At 42.0% G+C, this 26798-nt stretch overlaps 2 protein-coding genes across 2 annotated transcripts in view; both read right to left on the reverse strand.

Annotated features, from left to right (window-relative positions):
* relt (RELT TNF receptor) overlaps window positions 1-16545 on the reverse strand; it is a 39901-nt gene extending 23356 nt beyond the window's left edge. Inside the window, exon 1 of the mRNA XM_030067921.1 lies at window positions 16415-16545. The gene's annotated coding sequence lies outside the window, so the exon portion shown is untranslated. The remainder of the gene's footprint in view (window positions 1-16414) is intronic.
* Window positions 16546-19971: 3426 nt separating this feature from the next.
* arhgef17 (Rho guanine nucleotide exchange factor (GEF) 17) overlaps window positions 19972-26798 on the reverse strand; it is a 94760-nt gene continuing 87933 nt past the window's right edge. Inside the window, exons 19-24 of the mRNA XM_030066279.1 lie at window positions 26521-26588; window positions 25961-26109; window positions 25366-25540; window positions 24943-25038; window positions 24416-24598; window positions 19972-24209 (exon numbers count right to left, since the gene is read on the reverse strand). Coding sequence (XP_029922139.1) covers window positions 24001-24209; window positions 24416-24598; window positions 24943-25038; window positions 25366-25540; window positions 25961-26109; window positions 26521-26588 — 880 coding nt within the window. The 3' untranslated portion in view covers window positions 19972-24000. The remainder of the gene's footprint in view (window positions 24210-24415; window positions 24599-24942; window positions 25039-25365; window positions 25541-25960; window positions 26110-26520; window positions 26589-26798) is intronic.

Raw genomic sequence — 26798 nt, forward strand, 5'->3', positions numbered from 1 at the left:
AAAAGCGATCAATAAAACAACAATGATAGAGAGAGCAAAAGAAAAACAGGACCTACACTTAAGCATTTCTTTTTTGGAAAGTGTCAAGTAACAAATTGGACCGGTTTGGAGGGATTGAGGAATGTTGGCTTTCCAGAGGCAGCCTCTATTGACCTCTGCAATTGTGGTCATTGGACCAACTGTCCTTGAACACAACTGACAGAGATAGATGGAAGCAGAGCAAGGTAAAATTGAGTGCATAAAATACCCCATCTTTAAACACTGTTTTTCAAAGGCTGGATTGAAAACTAACATGGGTCAGACTCAGTTGAAGGAAGACCTCCCACTTTTTACTGGCTGCTAGGTTTGGCATACAAGAAATGTCCTTCAAAATAGCCTTGAAAATGACAGAAAAAATGTTTGAAAATCTGTTTTATATCACACTTAGACATGTGACTTAACATGTGACCTCCATGCAAAGATTTGTGCATATAAGCAGTGCTTTGGAAAGCAATGCTTTGTAATGTTTCCATGGGTCAAAACCTGCAGGTGCAGTGCAAGATTATTAAAATGGGGTCCTAAATTATTCTGAAGATACTGACATCAAGAGTTATTGCATGTTACATTAGTAAAGTGTCTCTAAGTCTGTACTGTGTGCAAGTTGGAATGAAGTCATCAATCAGTACAAAGGCTTTTGTTTACCAGAAAAATCAAACGTGGAACCAGGAGAAGGACCACCACCCATATAGTGTCATCTATAGCAGTACATATTGTGAAAATGCACCAAGAAATGTTTGTCCTGAAACGATCTTCAAAGCCTAAAAGCCTAAAAGCCTTAAATGCTAAAATGTGCCCCAGCGTTCACCGCTGTCCTGAAACTCACCCATTTACAGTCGGAACATTCAGGCCAGAAGTGGCTGTGTGTGATGTTGCATCGAAATCCAGTTTGTCTGAGGTTTTCCCCACAAAACCCACCACAGAAGTGACCGCCACACGTGGGACGTCCACTGTCCCAAAGGCACGTGGTGTTCACTGCAGGCCTTCAAACGCCCATTCCTTAAATCCATCTCTTCCTCCTCTCATCCCTCCATCTGTCCCACAGCACAAATGCCGACTCATAATAGCAAAGCAGCCTCCGTCACCCGCCCACCTCCTAACCCTATTTCCCTGTTTCTGCTCTTTTACAATTTTATTTGACTCCTCGCTCATCTGCTCCCAATCCCTCCATCCACCATTCCAGCCCACAACAATACAACAGCAGTTCCCGCCTCAACATCTCTTCACACTTGCTTTCTCTTTTTTTGACAACATTAATAACCCCCACCCCCTCCACCACCTTTCATTCTTTCCATTTCAGTAGGTCACTGGTACCAAAAGTCTGTAATGGGCAACATATTGTGTCTGGTTATTCAAAATACATGGAGCAATTGAAATTGAAATGACATTTTTTTAATCCCTGCGTTTGCAGCTGGGTTAGGTTTTATGACAGCAAGTACACAAGTCCCAGTTTGTACAAAAGAGACACTCACAGTAAAAAGAAGCTGAAATTATCCTCTTCAGCATGACTGACACCAGCAGCACATCCACGTGCAGCAGCCCCAAAAACACTTTTCGACAGAAGTGTACACTGAAAAAACTATTTGGCCTGGGACTAGGGACTTGGAACTTAGGCCATGTCTACACTGAGTCGAGTAAATTCAAGAGTGCTGTTGTGGTTCTCCACCCACACTACACCAGACAAGTGTTTTCATTTCCCAAAAGCCCCCCATCCACACTGCAATGCTCCAAAAGTCTCCTAAACTGCTCCCCTGGGACTGCGCCCTAGACCACTGGTTCTCAACCTGGGGTCCTAGAAGGGTTCCATAGAGAAATGGAGAATATTTAAGAGAGAATGTATAAGAATGACTATTCAGTTCATAGGTTTCACACACTTGTTAATCCTGTTAATTTGCCAATTTACAGTATAGACAGTTATGGAATAATGAAATCTTATCAGATGGGGATCCCTCATGTTACATCTTAAAAACGGGTCCATGGGCTGATGTGCATCAATTTGGAGGTTCTTGAAAAAAAAAAGGTTGAGAACCAGTGGCCTAGATCACATGACAATCCGGCATCAGCGTTTGCTGAAATCTTGTTTTTTCCTGTTCAAACTACAATATCAGACCAGGAGAGTGGTTTTGAAAAGCCTCCCTTTTGCAGGTGAAAAATTCTGGTTTGGAGTGGATGGAAAGTTGAAATGGAGATTTAAAAAAAAGTTGTATACCCGGCTTTGTGTGGACACAGCCTGCTCCATGGGAAGCCTGAGAAATCTTTGTCTCTTGGCTTAAATGCCTTCATCCATTCATTTTTTTTCCCCACTCTCTCTCCTCTTTGTCTCTTCCACGTGCCGTCTCTGCCCCAAGCCTTGTTTTTTTCTGCTTCAAAGCTGCCATTCCTGTAATTGCACTTTACTGTTTGTATTTTTCACTTTTCATAAACCTCCTCCATGTTTCACACTTGTGCCGGCCATGTGCTTTGGCTGGGAGGCTACATGTGCATGAATGAGCGGGTGCAAAGGACAGGGAGAGAGATCAAGAGAGAGACAAACAGGGGAAAAGAGAGAGAGAACGAGAGGGATGAGGGGAGTGGTGAAGCAGCAGGATATAACGGGACATTAACACCTCTCAGAATATCCCAGAGGACACAATAAAGACGCCAACATAAGGGCTAAACAGCTCTGGGCTGGAGACACAAACACCCACGATGCCGTAGTGACTTTATGTGATTGGACGAAAAACAACAAGACAGGACAAATGCAAAACAGGCCAGAGCAGGATGGGAGAAGAGAGCAGCAGAGAACGTGATGACTTTTCTTAGTGTGTGTAAAACAGTAATTACCCAAAACCCTTGATGCTGTTGTTTAACAGTTACAAATAACAAGTCGCAAAAACATCAGATGACCAGTGACATTTTGTGTTTTGTTTGGCAGGGCTAAAAATAGCAACAATAAAGAAGTAATGGTGAAGACATGACAAAAACATGTACATATTCCATGCCGTGGTGGTTTTTGGGGTGAGGACTAGAATCACAGCCAATGTGTTTGAGAGCTTTTTCTGGTTCCTTGATGTCATACACCAGCTGAGCTGAGAAATCCTCCTAGATGAAGCTGTGAAGGAAGGAAGGAACCACAGAACGGGAAACAGAAGAATGAGTGGAATTTCAGGTCTTTCAGTCTGAGGTCAGCGAGGGGCAGAAAAGATCAAGGTTAAAGAGAGGGTCCAGCTGCCGCCATCTTGGCTTTCGAACAATGGGCCGTACTCAGAGTGAGTGTATAACACTGTAGTTATACATGTGACCCTTACACGATGTTCAACCTATCATGCCAGAATGCATTCAATGTCAAATCTGAAGCCACAAAAAAACAGATTTAAATCTTGTTTACAGATCTTTCAAACATGAGTTAGATGTGTTCTACTTTTGTGTAGCCACATCTCCAGCTCAAACTACGGAGGTCAGGAGACATTTTTGTCATAAAACATGGGATAAGAAAGACAGTCTGAGGACTTTCAGTTTAAAGTAGGATTCTTGTACAATGATGCGCTCATTTCCCTAATGAAAAAATTAACGCTATAGTTGACTGAAAAAAGCTCTGGTTGCTCCAGTTTCCATTCCAATGACATCAGAGCAGACAAAAATGGTGGGAAACAATTTGCCTTTGGATGTTTACAGCAAGAGCTTAATCAAGTGTCAAATGGTCTGTGTAGGCTACTGCTTAATGCTGCACACACTTGTGGTGTTACCCTTGAAGGAAAATGCAGAGTGTCTGCCTCTTGTTGGAATCCATTTTTCCTAAGTTGACACCATGAACTCAAAGTTGTCGTAGGTTAGAAATTTACAAGTTGGAAGTTGAAATTGAAGTTGAAATGCACTTTTCATTTGTTTTCCTGCCCAGGTGGAACAAGTTTCCATTGTTGGCTTAAGTACGTTAAGTACGCTAAGTTAGATGCTTTGACTGAGACAATATGTTCAACACTATTTTCTGTGATGCATTACATGGGAGGGAGAATTTTCTAGCTATCTATTTATAGCCATTTACAGCTATACAAGTCACTGATACTATATGAATGGTAGTATAACTGCATTGGATAAAATGCAAATAAATATTCCCTTAAAACAAAAATGACCAAGTAGAGTCTTACTGTGTGTCACTCATCAGAAAGATACAGTTATTAATCCACCAATTAGTAAATTAACTATCCACATCTGGCATTAATCAAAGCAATTTTTGATGCTAGTGCAAGGCTGTGGCTTTGCTTCACTAGTGAGCTAACTAGAGCAGCTTCCTTGTTGTTCCGGTGACAGTAAATGCTCTGTCCTCACACAAACTGACTAGTTTGAATGATGATGTCTAGATTTCTCCAGACCGCTGTTGTTTGACCCGGATGTGTGGCTACAAGAGATTAGAGGCATTGAGACTCACATTGTGATTAGAATCCCAGTCTGGATGCAGTCCAGTCACAATGTCTATGAGCCTATGAGCAATTTCTAAAAAATGGACAGAATAGTAGGAAGCTGCAATGATAATTTATTGATCACTGAAAGAGAAATTCTCTTCCAGTTTGTCCCTCTCAACAGTGAATTCAGTACACACGGTCAGCCATGAAACTTTTAGATTTAGAAGGGATTTAGATTCGTTCATAAACCACACTGCTGCCTGTGCATGGCTTAATTCTCTATGGCTTTAACACAGCTTTGTCACTATTGCACAGGTGGAGCAAAATCTCTATTGGCGAAATTAAAATTATAACGTCAAGCTCGATGCAAAAAACCGTCTGGTGGGAAATATCTTGCTGGCTTTGTTGTACTTTAGATGTGCTTAAGATTAAAACCAATGCTAGTGTTGCCCCTTGTTGTAGGTAGAATTTTTTTTTTTTTTTTAAAGAGAAAGCATCTAGATGCATATAGATGCTGAGCACCAATAGACATGACCAAATCAGGACAGGTAGCATGCATATTTAAATTTCTTGATGCTGCAAAAATGGCTGACCCTGCATTTTTAATGAATGCTCTCCAAACGAACACCCAATATTTGGTTTTTGCACCCTGTAATGACGTAGAAGTGACTGAACTAAAAAAAAAAAAAAAAAAAAAAAAAAAAATCACCCATTCCCATGCCAATAATGGCTACCCATTACACCCAGCAGACCATGTGGCGTGTTCAGCTTTGGGGAACACCTCGTTGTCACACACATGCACATTATCTTACGGCCCCGACGAGTGAAATGCAGCACAAAAGGACTGAGCAGGCAAAAAAGGTTTAAGGTAATTACACTCCATTATCCATCAGACATTTCGTGGACCGAGAGATAATGTGCACGTGTATAACAACGACGTGATAGCGACAACCATACCCTCTGTTTGACTTAATGGAGGTGCCCATTATCAGCAATTGAATGGCTGATTTACACCAACACTTTCTGCGTTATTATATGGACAATGTCTCATTATGGGGATCGTGTCTGATAACTGGGCAGGTTTGGCCTCTCCTCACTGGATGCATTTCTCATTACTGTCTCTTTGTCTCTCAGCGTGCCCTCATTCGCTCTCCCTGTCCTTGGTTTGGTATGATGTCACCCTGTCATGTTTTCCAGTGGAACCGTACACCAGCTGAAACCTAAAGGGCCTCTGCTGTGTGTCTCCCTCACGCCGTTTATCAGATGTCGCTAGGGTGGAGAGAGAGTGAGGATTAATTAACAAGACCCAATGGTGAGAGGAAGAGGTGAGAACAATGGGGTGAGACAGAAAGTGCGCAGAGAGCCGCCAGAGAAAGAGAGGCCAGAGAGAATTTGCTTGGATGCACTAAGGTGTTCAGCTGTGGTGACGGTCCTGTGATGCCAACACCGCTGCAACACAACCGCAGATCCTGGGATAAACCGGGGCGACACCACTCCAGTTTCCCACACCTACCACCGTTGACATGCACGCAGTGGGAACGTCTGCTGTTGTCTAGTTTTAAAGCTGCTGGTCATGCAAATACGAAAACTTTTCTCAGATCATCTTTTCAAGTGTTTAAATCCTTAAAGTCTTACCTTTACTTAAAATTTCCCCTTAAGTGGCCTCAAAGTAAGATTGTTTTTTTCCATGTCATACATCTTCACATGGTGTGTATCTGCTGGTTGCGACGCATGATTGAAGCTACATCACACTTACATTGGTTCATTAGGACTTATTTTATATCTTTGGAAACCTTGGGATCGCCACTAGAATTTAAAATGATGGGTTTGAACAAAGCTCAGAGTGATGACAAACCCACCCAGATGTTAAAGACTTTTTTTTTTTTTTTTTGGCACAATTCCCTCTCAAAAATGTCTCTGTTCACTGTCTCTATTATTGTATCCCACTCTAAAACTAATGAAATAAGTACAGACAGGTTAGTCAGAGAACATGTGATGAGTTCTTATATCGTTATCTGAATTCCATTCAGAGTCAATAGTTGTTTTTTGACTGTCATTTGGAACTGTTTAGCAAATATTTTAAGATCGATGTTGGGCAATCACTCTGAAATAACTCCAGAGTACTGTGTGTTTTGCTGAGGTGAGTGAGGTGAGGTGAGTGAGTTTTATGTGCTACAAACCGTTGCCTTGAATAACTTTTTAAGCAGCAGCAGTGGAAAAAAAAACAGTCACAAAGAGTTGAGTTTCCTCTTGAAAAGCTCTCAGGCTCTCAGGCAATCAAAGCAGGACTTGGAGAAGGTATCAAGCTCCAACACAGGTAGATAGCTTTTGATAAGGTCGCCTCTGTGTCTACAACTCATCACTCTGCATTCCGCTTCCTGCAAAGGCATGCTGTTAAAACGGTTTAGTGATATAATTTAAACTATACTTACTGTCAAACATTGAACACTGTGGCAGCACACAGAAAGTGGAACAGGTGACCAATTTAAGGAGCTTGGCATCATGGATACAGACACAGGTGACCTTGTGTCCGTCCATCTTTCCATAGACTGGACTTAAATTAAATCACATAAGCTGATGATCAGACCAACAAACCAGTGGTGGTAATTATCGTAAATGTATGATAACTTTGCCCTCTGTGCGATATCCGATCAGTCATACCAAAAAGTGGCCAAAATGCGATAATTTGGCCATTTCACGGAAATTGTGCATAAATTAACTTTTTTCCTGACTGCTGATTCAGCATCGTTTTTTTTCTTTTTAAAATTTCAAATAATATTAAAGAAATCTGATCCTAGATCTGTGTTTAGAGGGAAACACGTCCATGGCTCTCCCACGGTCTATGTTGTCAGCAAGTGAAGTGTTTTCTCCTCATGTTTGGCTATTGTAATTCACTAGAATATGTGCGTAGGCGATGTCAACCAATGTTGTTTCTCACAATAAATATGTTTTTCGTTTTTTTTTTTTTTTTTTAATTACACATTTACACCTATGGTTTCTTGTTAATTGGTCTTGTACTATAATTTTCTTCAAAATAAGCTAATTTTAAACCTCCAGCATGATAGTTCAATAATTCCCATCTGGCAACACTAAGACAGACGGACCATCTAGTGACACACCCACACCTCCTCATAGCCCTGCGGTGTTGGCCTCTGTCTGAACACAGCCTGAAGTGCCAAGCAGGCAGGACCACAGGTGACCATTAGTTTGGCTCTTGGGAGCCATCATTAAATCACTCATTGAATCAGGCATTTACAGCCTTGGCCTATCATACTCCTGTTTAATTTTTTAATGTCAATGAACCGAATACATTTTGTTTCAAACTGCTGGTCTCATAACAAACAAGCCAATTTCAGACTTTCCTTTCAAATTCAGCCTCTGACCCAAGTGATTCTTCCCCAGAGATCTAGACTTGCATTTAACTGATGAAAATGAGAGACTCACCAGATTCAACCTGCAAAACATTCTGGCGCCCAAAGAAGGCAAGGCCTACTTGAGTTTTTCAGTGCTACAAATTTAGGAAGAAGACAAACAACAGAAGGATGTGGGAGGATGGGAGTGGAGAAAATAGTTGTGTAACATTATGTGTTTTTGAGGGTCTGGTATTTTCCCTTACATCATTAACACCACTAACAGTGGATGTAAATCAACTCCTTATGTTCAAACACCTTCACTACTAATTCACAACAGTGTCACACACCAGACCAACATGAGATGGACCAAAACACACACAAAAAGACGGTGACACATTATCAGCATGAATACCAAAGTACACACAGATCCTTGCGCGCACACTCACTGATAGACAAATTTGTACATGCATCCTCAAGCATAAACACACACAACAAAAACACCAGCACCTATAACCTGCTATTTCTGTATGTCAAACAAAGACAAAGGATTTGGATAATCACTGTTTTAGTCACTGCTAACTGTTGTGGAGGAAAATCCTCTCTATTTCTAAAACTGAGGTCAGAATGAGAGAATCTGCTTTTAAGCCCATAGAAACACAATTGTTATCCCATGTTTGATGAAAATGTATGTAATAAAAATGTCCTCTTACTGTATGGGAACCGGTCTTATTCAGTTTTCACACTCTCCCGCGCTCAGGCAAAACTGAGGCAAAGCTGTAACTATAATGAGGAGAGCTCATTCCAGCTAAGCAGAGGGATATTAAGCCCGAAGAAGTTCTCCTTAATGGACGGCTGGGTCGGTCAGTCCAATTCCCAGGGGGACATTCCCATCTTGCAGAGGAGGAGATGAGAGAGATGGAGCAGTGGGAATCTTTACTGAACCTCTGGGAATGTTAAACAACTCCATATGCACTCAGTGCTTCATGTCTCTGAGAGGGCTGCAGTCATTTTTATGTACATTAGTGGAAGTACAGTAGGTAAGCTTGCATGCAAAGTGTGTACAATGCATGTGCATGAGTGTGTGTGTGTGAAACAACTTCCATATGGATGTGATCAAGGACAAAAAAAGGGGATAAGCAGGAAAACATTCTTGCAAATCATGATTTTGGAGCATGCACGCACACACACACACGCACGCACGCACGCACGCACGCACGCACGCACGCACGCACGCACGCACGCACGCACGCACACACACACAAACACATATATTTATGGATCTAAAAATGCTGCGCACTGAGTTGTATTCAATAATTCTATAAAAATGCTGCTACAGATGAGAGTTTCAATTTCCTGCCATGTGGCTACATTGTCATTACTCAGCGGTTGTTTTGAAACAGGGCATGTCTGTAGCACTCCTCACATAAGGGACTGTTTGGATTCCCTCCAGAGCATCACACACACACACACACACACACACACACACACACACACACACACGCACAGTCACTCACTCCTGCCTTGTCCCAAAGATACTGAAGTGGACCTGAGTTTTGCTGGTGTGTGATTTACTCTGGCAACTAAAGGCGTGCGCTTGGTATTTGGCGAGATTTTGCTAGCCGAGTGTGGTTTCTTTCAGCTGCGTCTCTCTTACCCCAAGGTCTGCCATAGGGGAACATCTGTGGTCTCTTTTTCCTCTTTTTCCTCTTTTTTAAAGCTTATTTTTATGTCTGTGCTATTGAACAGCGCTCAGGAGGGAGTGACAGGAAAGATGGAAGCGAAAGAGAGAAAAACGGAATGATATGCAGTAAAAGTTCATGAACTAGATTCAAAGTTGGTCCATCCACCCCAGACTGCTGCTCACTGCTTCTGCCCTGACTGAGCCGTGAACTGTGACTGAGCAGTCTGCCACTCAGGGTTCAAACCGCAGTGGAAATAAGTCTATATATGAGCTGTTGTACCATCCATCATGTCAACAAAAACTGGGTATGATAGGAGTAGCAAGGAGTAGAGATGGACCAAAACATCCTACTCAAGCAGAGGTGCTGCTCCTCTAGTGATTTTAGTTATGTAGAAGACAGGCAGTCAGGGCTTTGCCTTGATACTCGGTATGCACTCTGCCAGGAGAACCACCACGACACCCAGCAATGATCCGGTTTCTGATATTGATAGGGAGCTGTAACTTTCTTTTTTAAATCTGTAACGTATGTGATTGAAAATGTTGTGAAGAGCAAAATTTCCTTAAAAAAATACTTACCTGAAAGTAGGCTTATGTTGCTGCCTCCAAAAAGACACTCAAAAACATACAAGCACACAACAAAACTACTCAAGGACTGTAAGGGGTATTGAGTGACCTCCACCCTTGGCAAGGAGTAATACGTGTTCTGTTTTCCTTTTAATCATCAAATACAATCAACATACTCACAGAGGGAATTCATCATGATCATTAACAGTTGTAGTAATAAACACAATAGAATACCAGCACTGCTCACACTGTCCCACAACTGCTGACACACGACCTTTGAACTTAAACTACAAAAGAGCCCAGACATCCGGGAAGTGACTATCCACTTCCAGGAATGTAAGAGAATGAGCTCAACTGACTGAATCGTTGTCTCGTCGCAGCATGACTTGCAGTTTGCTCACTTACATATCATCAGTGTCAAAATAAACACACACAAACCAAACACTCTGAACCGGGCATAAGCTCATCGTCAGGGAGAGAGGACGCAGGGTAGATGGCTTATATGACTCATATCAGTAGACTTCGGTATCACCTTTTTGTGTTTTTAACTTTTTATCGTGTTTCTTATCTATCTATCTATCTATCTATCTATCTGTATCTATATATGTACACATCATGAACAGTTATACAACCTAATTCCAATGCAGCTATTCAAGGTGGAATATTTCTTCCTGCCAAAACCCACCAGGGTCAGTTCAATTGCTGGGCTGCAGCTCTCTCACTCAAAAACTCCTACTTTAGCATGTGTGCATCTATGTATATGCTATGGTGTGTATGTGTGTGCGTGTGTGTGTGTGTGTGTGTGTGTGTATGTGTTTGCATGATCCTTCGTATACGCCTTCAGGACTTTGTGCCTCGTTCCCCTCTAATTATATGATTCTGTACCAATCTGTGTGTCCGGAGCTGGGTCCAGCTTGGACCGGGACGTGTGGTTGCTGAAGTGGGAATTTCCTTGGCACGCAGCTTCCTGGCTGACACAGGGGAAGCAGGCCGCAGTGGCACGGGGACGGAAGACAACCTGGCGGCAATCCCAACCACTCTGGTTGGATGGATGAACAGACAGATGACAGGATTGATGGCTTAATTAAAGCGTAGCCTTGTCTTGTGTTCCATATGCACTCACGCACGCACAAAAATCAAGAGGTGCATCTGTGCATGCTAAGTTCCCCTGATAATCCTTTAAGCTGGTGCAAGTTTTGGCCTGCTTGTCTGTGTGTTAGCCGAGCGTCATCTCTGTATGACGCACACCTTGTGCTCATAGAGAATAATGGTCCATGATGGTTCTCTTGTGCACTCGTTTTGTGCACCCGTCTCTCTTGCTTTCTCCTTTTGATCTCTCTTCCTCATCTGTCACTTCTTTTTTCCTCTTCTGCCTCTCAGCCTATCAGCCTTTTTTCTTTTTCAGTCTTTTCTTCATTCTCATCCACAGAACTCAAGCAGACTTAATGCTTCTCTACAAAATCATGATTTTGTCTTGTGTCACATTTTTACAGTAAGACAGGATATCTGTAAACACAGGAAGTCTCATATCAGTACTTTTTATCTCCCATTCGCTCTCTCTTTCTTTCTCCCTCACTCTTCTCTTATTTTACTTGTTGCACTCTTGCAGCCCTTGGTTTGTCTCCTTTTCTCTCTGGTTTTACATTGAATTCCTATAGCGAGACCTGTCTCACATTTCTCTCTCATTGTCAGTTCTCTCCTTCCATCTGTTTCCTTCTCGCCTTTCCTTTCACTTATCTCTCCCTGTTACTTTATCGAAGAAGAAAAGATGGTTCATTACATAAAAAAGAAGAAAGGTAGTATTTCCAAAACAGAAAGAAAAGGCCTTGTTCCCCCAAAAATCTAATTTTGACTGAACATTGCTTTGCCGTACTTGAATGTATAGATGTGCAAACGCTCTCATAGTTTTATAGTTTTGTATTTTTATATTTATTAGCTCATCTGTCTCAGCTTTTTATTACATACATTTTCATAAAACATTGTGTAACAGTTGTTTTTATATGGTCTTTGTTATATTTTTTAATATTCTTATTGTATTTCATTTTATTTTATGCACCAATCTGGGAGTTGCCCACCAGAATTCATTGAATAATGGTGCAATGATAAAAAAAAATGCTATTCTATTCTATATTGAATTTTGTGTACTTCTAGTGCAGATGTTGCCTGGGTTTTTGATCAAAATAATATTTTCCTGCTTTTACCGCAGTTTGACTAACAGTAAAATCTGTTTTTCCAAATGCAAAAGAATGCCCCCACACCCACCCCAACCTATTTTTTTTTCTTCTCTTATACAACAATGGAGCAAAGTAAATGCCTTGGGTGGGGCATGGGGATAAAATAAGGGTTAAATTTGGCTTGGGTTAAATCCACCCATACACCACCTCCTAATTAAGGCTGAGTGTGTGTGTGTGTGTGTGTGTGTGTGTGTGTGTGTGTGTGCGCGCGCGTGTATGTGTGCGTGTGCATGTGTTCATGTTCATGTGTGCATGTGTTCATGTGTGTGAGAGAGAGTGTGAGTGAGTCAATGTTGTTTTGTTCATTTGTGCTTGCATGTCTACCTGCTTATGTAAGTGCATATATGAATATATGTGTGTGTGTGTGTGTGTGTGTGTGCGCATGTGGACAAAAGAGAGAAAGAGGGAGAGAGAGAGAGAGAGAGAGAGAGAGAGGGAGAGATAGAGAGAGAGAGAAAGAGTGTGTGTGTGTGTGTGTGTGTGTGTGCCTGTCAGTCAGAGTGGTATAATTACAGATGTCAGTTTTGGTGGAGTGAGCTGTTATGTCAGTTGAGCGTGCCTGAGCTCATGACAGGACAGGCAAAATCTAACTTCCCTCCAAAAAGATGTAACACACATATGGAAATAATAAGCTCTTTAAAATTATGTAAGAAATGATGACCCATCTTTGTGCCTACTTTGGGACAATGCACCTTCATGAGCCATTCAAAATGTAGCATGCATTATGTGTGTGTCACCGGTAGCACAAACTGACATAACGTTTTGTTGTTGATGATTTATTCAAAGGAAGAAAAGCCATCAGATATGCAAACACACACACACACACACACACACACACACACACACACACACACATAGCTGTGTGAAAAACAAGTTACAAAGCATTTTTTGTCGGGCCAAAAGGAAGGATGTTAAAACCGTGCTACATCCTTTAACTTTTTTACCCCTCCCTCAATGACTGTCACAAACAACGCTATTAAAAATGAACATGGCTGTCCTTCAGGTCAATCAGTAGTTACAAAATTTAACTGACTGGTTCACATCAAGGGCTTCTACCACAGCAATGCCACACAAACTCATGAAATTATCTAAACTGACCTACAGATCTACAGAGACGCAATTTTTTAGGGAAATAAATCATAATCACCTTAGTGGCGTTTTTATACAGCCCTTCATCACAAAGCATGTTTTACAGGACTTTGCAGAGAGCAGGCCTAACTAGATCTAACTAATCAACAAACAGAACAAAATTATGCAATAGATTAGATAAATAGCATGATGCACTAAATTGCTCAGGCTCTTTTTAGTTCCTGATGTATGGAAATCTACATTTGTCTTGCCTCTGACGCTGTCAGTCACTGCCAAAGCCTTAGAGTCTCTGATAAATGTACAACTCAAAGAGGACCAGCAAAATAATCACATGCTGAATCCTTTGCAGTCTGTATTCCAAGGCTGGTCGAAGCCACTTGAACCTCCCTAGATGGCCCTACTGGCATGCATCTTTTATAAAGACATTGTATGAGGACGCAGAGATCACCTGTGTAGTTTGTTCGGTTGTGGTCCCGGTGGTGGTTACAGTCTTCAGTCTAGAGATCTGCCTCTTTTTGGATAGATTATCAACTATGACACAAGTCTTTCACAAGTACTTCTTGATTGTAAGCAGCAGCTGACAGGACTTCACTGCTGAATTTCTCTCTGACCAATCAATGCTCTGATGGCTCTGCTCAGCTCACCTGGAACCTCAGTGGCTCCAAAAATAGCAACAGGTACCAGATACTATCCAAAACTATTGCCTAACAAGAACCAAAAAAAGCAGGTACAGCTGAGGTGAACAGAGTAATTTAATTTAATTCAATGTTTATTTGACAAGGGCGATACATACAACATTGCACAAAAAAAAAAAAAAAAAAGGGGAAAATGTGATGCATATAAGATGTCTAGCTTCAGCTAATTTGCATTCTTTGTCCCTGGTCAGGCTTTTGGAATAGAGTAGATACCCTGTCATGGAAAAGGGCTCTAAAAAAGACAAAACTGGTCTAACTACCCTACTTAGTTAAGGTCACTGAGTCTAATCCAACAGAGAGCACTCATGATGAGCTAAACTTTAAAGATTCACTTTGCAGGTTTTAAGGAAGGTTGTGAACTTGGAAAAGCATTTAGGAAAAACACAGCCAAACCCTCTATTCTCTTCCCTGCACTCCTCCCCTCTATCCTCACTCCACCGTTTACTGCTTGTGGTAAATGTAGAAATTATACACTTGCATGACTAATGTATGGGACACAAGACCAAAAATGTTTTTCATCCAAGCTTTATAGTGAAATCGCACGTTCAGCCCTTCAAATTTGGTTTGGCCAAACCAAACAAAACTCCTGCCTGGATTTTAATATCCCCACACACAAAACCCACCTCCACAAATCACACTGCACACACACCCAGACATGCATGATCTCTTTCCCAGGAGGAAGAGTGCAAGTACTGGTACAGGATGCAATTTATCTTGCTATCTTAAAATAGATGACATCAAATATTTAAAATGCTTTGTGAATGTTATATATAGCACTCTGTATGTTCACCTCTGTCATAATATAATAAGGCAAAATGTGCAAATGAAATCCTTATTAAATGTATGATAATATTATGGCAAATATTGAATAGAGGTATTCTCATTATTAAAACCTCATTCTCATGTAGATGTAGAAGAAAGTTTAAAAAAAAAAGAAAAGAAAAGAAAAGAAGAAACGAGATAAGCAACCTTGCCAGGCCTCTCCATGGGCATGGAAGCTGTAAAAGACCCCGTCCTGGTGGGAGTGTGTGTGAGTGTGTGTGAGTGTGTGTGAGTGTGTGCGTGTGTGTGTGTGGATGTCAAAGGGAGTAGGGGGAGACAAGTCGACAGCCTCTTATTGATACAAGCTGGCAGGAATTTGGTCTCTGACAATGGAGCCCCTCTGCCAAAAATGACAGAGGCCTGAAACACGATGCTCCACATCTTAGCGTTTGTGTGTGTGTATGTGTGTGTGTGTGTGTGTGTGTGTGTGTGTACCCAGGCTGCTGCTTGTATCTGCTCCATTCCGGTAAGTTGGGTCTATTATGCAATATAGCCCGGCATGACTGAGGTAGTGTGGTATATACGGTGGATTTATGAACATTTTGTGGACACACACACACACACACACACACACAATTTCAAATGAGTAGTTACTTGAGTAGTGGAGAGCTGAGTGACAGGTAGATGAAGAAGAAAGCCTGTGAGAGAGACACAAGATGATTGGGAGCGTAAAGGAAGGAGAGAGAGAGAGAGAGAGAGAGAGAGAGAGAGAGAGAGAGAGAGAGAGAGAGAGAGAGAGAGTACTACCGCTGATTAACGCAGTGATGTCATCACGCACCCGTGACAGTGCGTCAGGCATGCGCTTGCTGTGTAGTAACGGAGCGTCTCAAACAAAGCTGTCACTACACACAATGCGACACAAAGCGAGTCCTACAGTTTTAAATCAATTAAAGCAGGAAAACGCATATTAAGAGCAGAATAACCCGGGAGAACTGAACAAGCCACAGTGGAATCAATCCGTTAGATTATCAAAGACCAGCAGCCATGAGGTTACTCAGAAACTTAGTAAATCTAAGTTCCTAAGACTACTGAGGTAAATGTCAGTAGGAATAGACAACATCACAGTAAAAGTCTATGGGAATATTATAGGAATCCTATGGGACAATGGCTGGCAAAAGGGGTATAGAGTCGGCTTTGACAAGGTCACAAAAACTGGTGAGTGGCATATACGCACTGTAACTCCATGAGAAAAAATATCATTATAAAATAAAAGTGATTACACCTATATTAAATGGCATGTAATCTTTCTGAAGCTTGCGCCACAATACCCACATTAAAAATAATAAAATAAACACAGACAGAAGGTTTTTTTGTCTCCAAAGATAAAGTTATCATAAGCTTAATGGTGGTTATGAATACAGTATTAATTGCCACGGGTCAGGCTGTGGGCCATCGCAGTTATTTGAAACACATCACCACCATGCGTAACTGTGGTCAGGATGATGGGACAAGCTTTGCGGCGAGAAAACCGCACACTAGCCGGCTGCGACTGCCCAAACTAAACTACTGGCTTCAGCACTAATGTAAGCTGCTACTAGAGAGCCGAAGTTGTCAGACTTACCAGATTGGTGAATAAATGGAGTTGAAATCAGTGATCCGGGACGAGCATCATCAGCTGTGAGCTACAGAGTTGAGGGATATTATTAAAAATGCCTGGAAATGCATAAAAAACACAATGCCGGTACAGGAGGTTTCCCCTCTCCAGCTCCTCTCTCTGTGTAAAAAAAAAAAAAAAAAATTCACACACTCAACCAGCTCGGTGAGCTCACAGTGCGTCACCGCTGCAAGCTGAAACCCCAGTGTGTGCCTCGTGTGTGTGTGTGTGTGTGTGTGTGTGTGTGTGTGTGTGTGTGTGTGTGTGTAACCCGCAGTGTACTTCCCCTCCCCTCTCCAGTTCTTTGACTTTGCCTTTCCCCTCAGCCCCCTTGTCTTTTCTTTGGCGTTGCATTCAAGTGCTCGTTGTAAATACGACATGTTAGCACATTCAAGCGCCTTGGTCGTAACGCAGCGAAACGGACCCTGCAATCACATCGTTTTTCAGTGGGAGTTGTTTTACCTTAGAGATCAACTCGGCTACTTCAAAGCTAATTTGTGCTGCGGCATCAGAATGAAGTGAAATGCGCATCAGGCTAGTATCTGATGTTTGAACCAATTTATAAAATAAATAAATGCAGAAATACATAACACATGATAACCAAAGGTTGAACAAAGACCGTTAATAATAATAATAATAATAATAAAAATTTATTATATATTAGTAATATTTTTCTTCCATTCTTTTTTTTTACACATTATATATACATTAGATATTAGTAATATCTAATGTATATCATTTATTCAGTACAAACTGGAGCAGTATCCGTGTTGAATCAATACATTCTGAAGTGAATGAATGGAAGCTTTCCATGAAAATCTGAAATTACAGCTCTCTGACTGTACACTGCACTCGCTGATTCAAGACCACACCAACCAGGCCTAGTTTAACTGGATTAATTCTTTATGATCTTTCCAAGCCTGCATGATATCATTCTGTTTTCCAGCAAATGAGGCCATAACTGGGAGCGGCACTATAAAGAGCACCGTGCTGCAAAAACCAAAAGCATCCTCTGACAAACATGAAAAGTTTAAGATAAAGCTTGCATAGCCTAGATTGCGCATTATTTGTAATGAGCTTTTCTTCCAGTTCAGCAATTCAGCAATAAACAGACTAATGATGATGATGCCAATACTACTACTACTACCACCACTAATAATAATAATAATAATAGTTTCTATATTTCCGACAGTACTTGAAAGCAGCATTGGTCTCTCCCCTCTGTGCTGACTCGTCACCAGTCGCTCACTGTTGGGAACACACACACACACACACACACAAGTTGGTTTCCATCACTTCAGAGGACATTACATTGACTTACATTCATTTCCTGGAGATCTATCCTAACCTTAACCCTAACCACTACCTGCCTAACCCTAACCCTAACCCTAACCTTAACCTAACCCTAAAATTATCTTAGCTTTAAATCAAGTCTTCACCCTAAAATTAATGATTTTCACATACGGGGACTTGCTTTTTGTCCCCATAAGGGAGGCGAGTCCCCACAACGTGACTGTGTAAACAGATTTATGTCCCCACAACATTAGCAACAAACACACTGGCAGAGGAAGTGGTGCGTTAACGGGACCGGATGGCATCATCTGGCTCACTTTGCACAAGAGCTTGAACCGTTTACCTCGCATGAACTACCAGTGGCCCTACAGCGACTGTAGAGGTCTGCACGAGACAAACAGAGTAACAATATTCACACTGTATCCAGTAGACCGGATTAACCCCATGATGAAAACCACACAGGCAACAGGAGGGTTATGTTTGATCCACCAATATCTATAGCATGAATTAACCAGAGCCCATGCCTAGAGGCCAAAGTGTCTTTTGGCACCGTTATCAGCCACAGTGCCTGTGAAGTGGATCCCAACAATAGCTCTGAATGAAGTGTATTTAGATGCTGTCCCGTCCAGGGTCCAAGATGTCAGCACGATGAAGCTATAAGTACAATTTCAAGAGATGTATTTTATCAGAGCTGTGGGAACTTAAAGGTCCCTTATTAGTCAGGTTTTATGTGTTCAAATAAACGTCCTCTCAGGATGGAAATAACGTTCATGATGCTTTGCAGATGAATGATGCAATTTGAAAGTGGGGCTAAGTGAATCTGAAAACACAACAGTTACCATGCCGGCACCTGATTGGCTGATAACAGCAGCTTCTAATTCAAATGAGGTCAACCTGCTGAGTGGGGGCTTTTCACTTGTCATGCTGGCACAGGCCTGACTGAAAGTCAAACTGTGATGCTTTTACTGGTGTTAGTATGAAATTACCACTTAAAAAAAGATGGATTTTTGAAAACACAACTCTAAACAACATGTGAAAAAATTTTGGCCAAACAGACAGGTGTGTCTCATCCTTTTCACACTTACACTGACTCTGATTGGTCGATAGGGAAATCTCCACTAGCCCTCTGACTACAAGTTTTTGCAGCAGTGAGTCAGTGTGTGAGTCAATGACACACAGCATCATCCTCTCATTCTGCTGAGACACAGGGGAAGCTCTGTGCTGCTCCATCTTCATTCATTGGATGTGTGTGTTCATGTGAGTGTGTACACACATTCAGTCCCCTCAGCCCACTTTGTCACAAGCCACCACATGCACACAGAGCTCTGTCTTGTGCATTTTGAATACCGTGTGTAGATGTGAGTGTGTTGTGAATTGTGTATAGAAATGGTGTATGTGTGTGTGTGTGTGTTGGGGGGGGCATTTGTATGTGTGCCCTGAATAGCTTGCATTCATGCACTTTAGTTTCCTTAGGATATCATATCACATAACAATGCACTTCATTGTGGGTCAGTAGGTTAGAGCAAAAAGAAGATGCCTGCTGGTAAAACTTGATGGTGGGAGACTGTGTTGGATTCAGAGCCACTGGTAGCTGGTGACAGCCGGGGTCAAGACGTATTTGGATTTCATATAGGACAAGGGCACAGGGACAAAGCATTAATCCTTGTCTTACTTCTAATAAACGCCAAACAAAGCAGTGACCCAAAAACAAAAATAAGATAAACTGTCGCATGTTAAAAGAGCCTTAATTACATGGCTGCCAGTTTTAAAAGCAAAAGGTCTTTTGGGGGAACATACTTAAGATGCCATGCCTTGAATTTCTTTTTGGATCACCACTTTTTAGACATTTTTTTCTTTTTTCTTTCTTTCTTTTTTTTTTACAGACAGGATCCAAAGATTTCTTGTGTCATATTTGGATTTCATTTTCACCTTGACATCAAGAATTGTGCAAAAAGACTGTGACTGGATAAAGCTGGGCCTCACCTTGAGTTTTTACAAGTACGACTGATACTAGCAACACGTCCACACTTGCACAGGCCCACGTACACACATAGCCGTGACACAGATACACATCCTTTAAATCAGTCATGAGGTGGTCTCTTCAAGTAAAGCATGGCACTTACACTGCCAGGGTTAGGGGTTTAGTCTGGATTATAAAGTCCATATAGTGTGGAAAGTAGTGGAAATCTAATCTAATCCAGCACAAGAAAGAGGCACATGCAGAGACTGACACCAGTGAACTGATTTAATTACAAAGAGGAACCCACAGTGACAAAACAGGAACAGCTACATACAGGAAGTAACTCTGAAGTACTGTAACCATGACAACTGCAAGGTGTCGACCACAGCCACCGTCAGACAGGGTTTGGACCAGGTTGCATCACGTTGCTTCGGGAACTGAGAGGCGCTGGCTGTGAGTAAGAAGCGACACCCTCCATCACACAGTTGTGGTGAAAAACACACACACACATCTGCACGTCAGCGGCGGCGGCAGTGGTGCCAAAATGGCCGCAACTGAAAACTGCTACGTCCAAACTCTGTCTTTCAGGTGCTCTGATGACAGCAGAGGCCATCTTGTCTCTCTCTCTTCTTCTTCTTCTTCTTCTTCTAGAAAGTTCTGTGACAGTTATAATTTAAATGTGACTGACAGCGCATGCCAGAGGGGAAAAAAAAACAATACAAACAAAAACAAAACCTTACACAAGTATATAAAAATATGCAATTAGATTCATATCAACAATTGAGGACCGTGGGTGCGCTATTTACAGAAAAAAAAGGCAATATATACCAATATTTACAACAATAAAGACTTCGTTCACATACGGGCATAAAGAGGTTACTTACAAGTTACTGAAAGTTACAGTGATGATAGCATGATAGCAATAGAGTTTCATGTGATGGTTACGATGAAGCGAACATCTGCCATTTGCTGACTGTAAATGATCACTGTGGTGCTAACACAACATGTCAAACCCTCTCAGTCGTGGTAAATTCAGCATGACTTTTTTTTTGTTTTGTTTTGTTTTTTTATACTTCATATCTAAGATGTAGTGTGTGCTTGTGTGTGGAAAACCCATGCCAAGTCTGAGTCACTTCATCTCTTTTCTTACATTATCTGTTAATGATTGAGCAATCATTTCTTCTTTGTTTTAATGCCACTACTGAGTAAATTACATTTTTTTTTTGAATAGCAAATGTTCAGATTGTGATGAAAATCTACTACTTGAATTTGCTTAATTGAGAGTTATTTGCCTCCAACCCTGGTGGCAGTTTGCTGTGTTTTAGTTACATACTGTCAACACAAGCAAGCAGCCACAGGTTTTCATAGAACGATTTTAACATGGGACCCTCAGAAATTTGGCTCGACCCGGAGACCCAGCTTGTAAAAAAAAAAAAAACACACTAGCACTCTTGTCTTCCAGGGACCCACCAGCAAGGCGCCCACGACCCATTTTGGCGCCCGACTCACAGCGCCCCAGAGATGCTGGCATAGGCAGAGATAACACACAGACATCGCTTTCAACACCCACATCTTCTCACTGTTCACAGAAAATGTGCTACATTCCAACCTGTAGGGACGTCTACTTTGTCCTGTACAGCCAGCAAAGGTATATTTTCATAGGTAACTTGCCCAAGGAAAGCTCTTGGCACTGGGAACACATTACGTCAGTGTAGTGAATCATACACAACATTTTAAAAAACACGTATCTGCTACCTCTAAGTTACAGGACCTTGCTAACATGTCTCATCGGCGCTCTGTATACCCTTCACAGGCCACCAGCTGATTGGGATTTTGCTTTCATAGTGGGCAGAAAATCCCAAAATAGACTGGGAGCTGTCCTTTTCTCACACTAAACGAACACTTGTAGATATACAAACATAGGCCTTTCCACTTAACACATGCAGCTACTGTGCAGGGAGCAGGGAGCTTGCAAACTAGTTAGCAGCAAACAGCTATCAAAGTGGCCAGCTAATCCTCTTAGCTGTTAGCCCCTCTCGTTATCACAGTGGGAGAGTTAACCTAATGCCTGTACGTTTGGAAGTGGGGAAAGGTGAGGTGAAGCGCCCAGATGGTTGGTAAAGGTACAGTGAGGCTTTCAAGGCTAGGAGGGATCAAAAGCAATTACAGCTTGACCCCAAAGCCTGATGGCTAAGTGTATAATGCGTGTGTATAAGTCAGTCACCCTTCACTTCAAAGACATCGGCTGATTTTTCACTGTGTGTGTGTGTGTGTGTGTGTGTGTGTGTGTGTGCGTGTATGTGCGAGTGATGGCTTAACTTCTAGCCTGCTAAAGGCACGTGCAGCTGCTCAACATTTGTCCTTCTGACCTACATCCTTCTCGCTCGCCACCTCCCTCCCTTCTCACTTACCCATACACACACACATCTATCTTTATTATAGCCATCAATATTAAAGTTAGTGTTTGTATATGTATGTGCATGTGTGTGCATGTGTGTGTGTGTGTGTGTGTGTGTCTGTCTGTCCAAGCCAAACTGCACCTTACTACTTCTCTGGCATGTATGTCGGGGGGCCTCCTGTTCCTCAATCCACAAGAAATAGTGAAAGCTACATCATCTATAAATTAAGTGCTGCAAAAGGAGGAGCTAAAATCAAAACCATAAATACTGTACATAAGTATCTTTATTTGCTACCACAGCCCTGCGTCATCTAGAAAAAGACTGCTGTTGAAATCATCAATAGTTTCCCGATTTTCCTTCCTGATACGATGCTCAACAAATACAATTCCAGCCAGTGGGAGTTTTGGCTGAAATTTCTTGGCAACAAAAAGTAGTTTCAGACTCCTAAATGTTGTGACTTTTACAAATACAAGACTTTGGCATAGTTATCTATAAGAGGAAAGTCTGCAATGCACTTTTTCTCCTACTTAACTCCAGTAGTGGGACGCTGCCTCATCTCGTTTCATATCATCTTAAGCCGGTATAAAAATACGAGTAATTAAAGGATATATTATGATTATCTGAGGAAAAATATAAGTGTGTCTCTGCATTATGCAATGGAGAGATGTGTGTTTTGACTCAGTGAGTGAAGGCTGTGTTTAAATGTGTGTTACTGTATGCATGTGTCTATAATCTCGTTAGGTACCCTTGCCATATATTGCACTTTAATGATAGTCTTCTTTACTCCCTCCATATAAGAATGGGGAAGGGTTTTCTAGCAGTCTTCCCATACATAAGCATTGATTGAGGAGTAGATATTATTTCATCCCTACAGTGTTAAAGAATGGGGCCAGCAGGATCTGATCTCTGACCTGCTGTTAGGGCATCATTATCCAGACTTGAGGCTGGCCAATCACTTTTAGGGAGAAAGACACCTCCTCATATCTTTTTCTCCTTTAAAAGCTTGCAGATGTCAACCCGACCTCTGGGCTCATCTTGGGCTCTGGCTGCAAAAAACCTTGCAATATGAAACAAACGATTTTACTGGTCTGTACGCCACAAAAAAACTGTTGGGAGACGCAGTCACAAACTACAGGCGAAGTCGGAACCTCTCACTTAATTTTTCATTCATAGATATATATTACTATAATTTCATGGGATTTTTTCCCCCTGACCATCAGGAGGTTGTTTGTCTGTGGTTTAGGTTAAGATGCAGTGATGATGGAGTGAAGATCTGATGTCCAAGTCCAAAAAAGGAGAATATTAAACACAACTACAGGTTCAACCCATGTCCCAGTTCACTTCAAAGTCATTTTTCTTTTCCATTCAACTTTATGTGCGATGACATACTGAGTTCAAGTCTCTTTTCTGTCAATTTTCTCTTCATCCCTTCATCATTCTTGTCCTCTTATTTTCTCACCATATGTCCAACTGAGAAAGTTTGAAAGAGTGATCGTTAAAAGGTTTCTCTCTTGTCTTCCGTTTCTCTGTCAGTGAAGGCTGAGTTTCATAACACCTTTCTAGACTGGACAATACTCGCAAAGAGTGTGCAGTATACATCCAGTGCCAAAAAAAACACATAAACATGGACGAACACCACTCAGTGAGGAACAAAGCACACCATCAGAAACATGGTAACACAAGAAACTTGTTTTGAAGTGAAGATTTTCATTAGTTACTCCAGGGAGGGAGCTGACACCCATATGCACATAGAGACCAGCGGACTGAGCAGAAGACGAAAAAAAAAAAAAGAAAAAAAAAAAACACCACTGAAAGGTGAGGAGTCAGAGGGGGAAAAGGAGAAGGCTTGTGTGCTGTTCTCAGCTGGGTTGGGCGAAACACTTCAGACCAGGACCGTGGGCTCAGACCCTCCAGAGCAGCAGGTGGTTGGTGCTGTCGTCCCGCCCGACTGTCTCGCTGCTATTGGTCAGTCTGAAGTCCTCGTAGCCGTCGCCCCCAGAGATGACTAGCTGATTTGTCTTGGGGGGAAGGTGGGCAGAAGCTCGGCGGCGCTTGGAGTCTCGTCTCTGGAGGCTCCCGTCAGCTGTGCTGCTGCACTGGGACTGGTTGCCTGGGAGACAGAGAGGTGAGGTTAAGGGTCAATAAATGCCATGAAATGTTATCTAGAACAGAGCCTTGACATTATATGTATGTCACTGAGATGTAGAGTTATGTGTAATCTGGTCTGGTTTTTACTGAAAAGTTGGGTATGAAATGTAATTGATTCAGTGATTATTGATAAAATCAGCATGGCTGAAGCGCAACTGTAGTGGCCACCTGCGCAGTCGCTTGGCTGAGGAGGGAAGTTCACGTCAAACCCTTCTGGCAGTTCGATTGATGTTAGGAACCGGACGTGACCCGTGTGTCCGTGAGCCGAGCCCATTGGCGCCAGGGGAGATTTCAGCATGCTGGCCACGGTTCCTGAGCTCACTGCTGGGATAGCCAGGGTGAGGACCACCCCTGCAAAGAAACATCCGGTTAAAACCTTAAGCCAAAGAATATCAAACTGACTTAACTGATGCTAATTAATGAGGGGTACAAAATCTGTTCTACAATATGATTTCCATTAAGATAATTGACTTGCTTATAATACAGTGGACCAAAGCAGTGATGAAATGCTTATAATCTCTCAGCCAATGAAGTCATGAATGTATTTGAATGTTGATCACTGTCAGCTTCATTTTTAGTCGCAGATATTCTTAGAAATATCCTTAGGAATGTTCACCTTTACAATATTTGTATTGTTAAAGCCTTCAAATTACGTAAAACTAATTTTCCTTCACTGACTTTTACGGGTTTTGTACCTGCACTTGTGCCGATCCACAGCAGATCCTTACAGGCCAGCAGTGCTGTGATTCTCAGACAGGCTGCCTTGTGCTGCCGGATAATCGCATCTGAACCTGGGGCGGAGAGAAGGAAAAGGGAGGATGGGATAAGACAGGGGAGGAAGCAGGGGGTGGAAGGGGATGATGGTGGGATGAGAGAAGGTAAGGGAGGAAGGACACAAAGTGGTGGGAGAGGGATAGAGTTCTTTTTTACACAATTACTGCCATGCTAATAAAGGTTTTTTGAACAAGTATTTGTTGTATTTGCATGCTTGCTCATATGCAGTCAGAAGGAGCACCTTGCTGTCTACCCTTCTTCTGTAAGGCTCTACCTTGTCTTTCTGTGTGTATATGCATTTAGAAACCTGTGTGTGTGTGTGCATTTTATTTCATGTGTGTTACCAGCGAGCATCTTGTGCACAGCAGGTGCCACATCCACCTCTGTGAGGCTCTCCCAGGTCTGAGCGTGGTACAGTCTGACCTGGGCGCTGCCCTGCAATGCCAGCCACACACCCTGGCCGTACGCCACCATGCACGTCACACACCGACTGCTGTCTGTGCCCACCTGGAACCAGTGCTGAAGAAGGAGGGAGAGAGAAATAGAGGAGAGGAGGAGATTGATGGCGGGGAAAGTGAGACAGAGTAGTGTTAAACTAGCCTACTTTGTTCCTGGGTTCAGGTTCATTGGTCCATCTGGTTGTAATTCTAATTTTGCTTGGGGCTGAGTGAAATTAACAGGAACGTTCTCAGAGTGCGGCAGCGTGAATTTGAACTGTAAAATCCGTGTCAACAATGTATAGCCATGTGACAAATGACACGTTTGTGTGTACATGAGGACCAATCACAGCAGACTTTTGTGCTGGATATGTGTGTGAAAAGTGTTTCTTGACATAATGTTCTGTTATCCACATTTATCTACAAATCTACACACATCCATCATCCCTCTCTCCCCTCTGTCAGCCTGTCCATCCATTCTTCTACCCATCTATCCACCTACCTCTTGTACCAGTGTAGTAGTGTTGATAATGAGGATTCTGTTCTGTGACCCACACCAAAGCTTCCCTCCCACAGGAACCATTTTGGTGACGGGGCTACTGGGAGTGCCCAGAACTAATGTCTGAGAAGACTGCGGGTCCCAGAAGCTGCCTGCAAACAGCAAAGAGGGTGGAGGTACATGGCAGGTTGATTAGGGAACAGCTGGGAAAAGGAACAGTCAAACCATCAATATTTTACCTGCTCAGGTGGTTTACAAGACAATTGCGATTATCTGACCCTCAGCATTCAAAATATATTCTATGAACGGTGCACACTTTGACCAGAGGGTGGAGGCTTTTAAAATACAAATTTTGTGCAGTCTTATTTGTATACAGGTGTCATTTTCTGTATTTTTGATACAAAATTATAATATAATAATCAACATGTTACAAATTTGCATTTTGACTGGATTCAGAATAGCAGGCCTCCACAGTACCGGCAATCTGAAAGAGAAATACTACAAAGTAAATGCAGCTGAAAGCGTTTAATATTTTATCTTTTTCATCCGTCATCACAGCTTACCTGCTTCCCTCTGATAGACGATGACCTCTCCATTGGCCAGGGACACAAACACTTTGTTGTCCAAATATCTGAAGGTGGAAAAGGGAAGACATAAATGAGAGAGGACAAGAGCAATATAACTTATATGACTTAAACCAGAAATAATAACGAGCATGCAGATTTACACTTTAAGTGATTTATATATTTGTGTTCGTAGTGTGCTTCATAAGAAAGTGAACAGTGATAAGAGACAGACAGGGAGTCATACTCATCTCTGTTTGCTGTATTTCCTACCTCTG

Source organism: Myripristis murdjan, chromosome 13 (genome assembly GCF_902150065.1).
Source record: "Myripristis murdjan chromosome 13, fMyrMur1.1, whole genome shotgun sequence".
In the NCBI taxonomy this organism is placed as follows: Eukaryota; Metazoa; Chordata; class Actinopteri; order Holocentriformes; family Holocentridae; genus Myripristis; species Myripristis murdjan.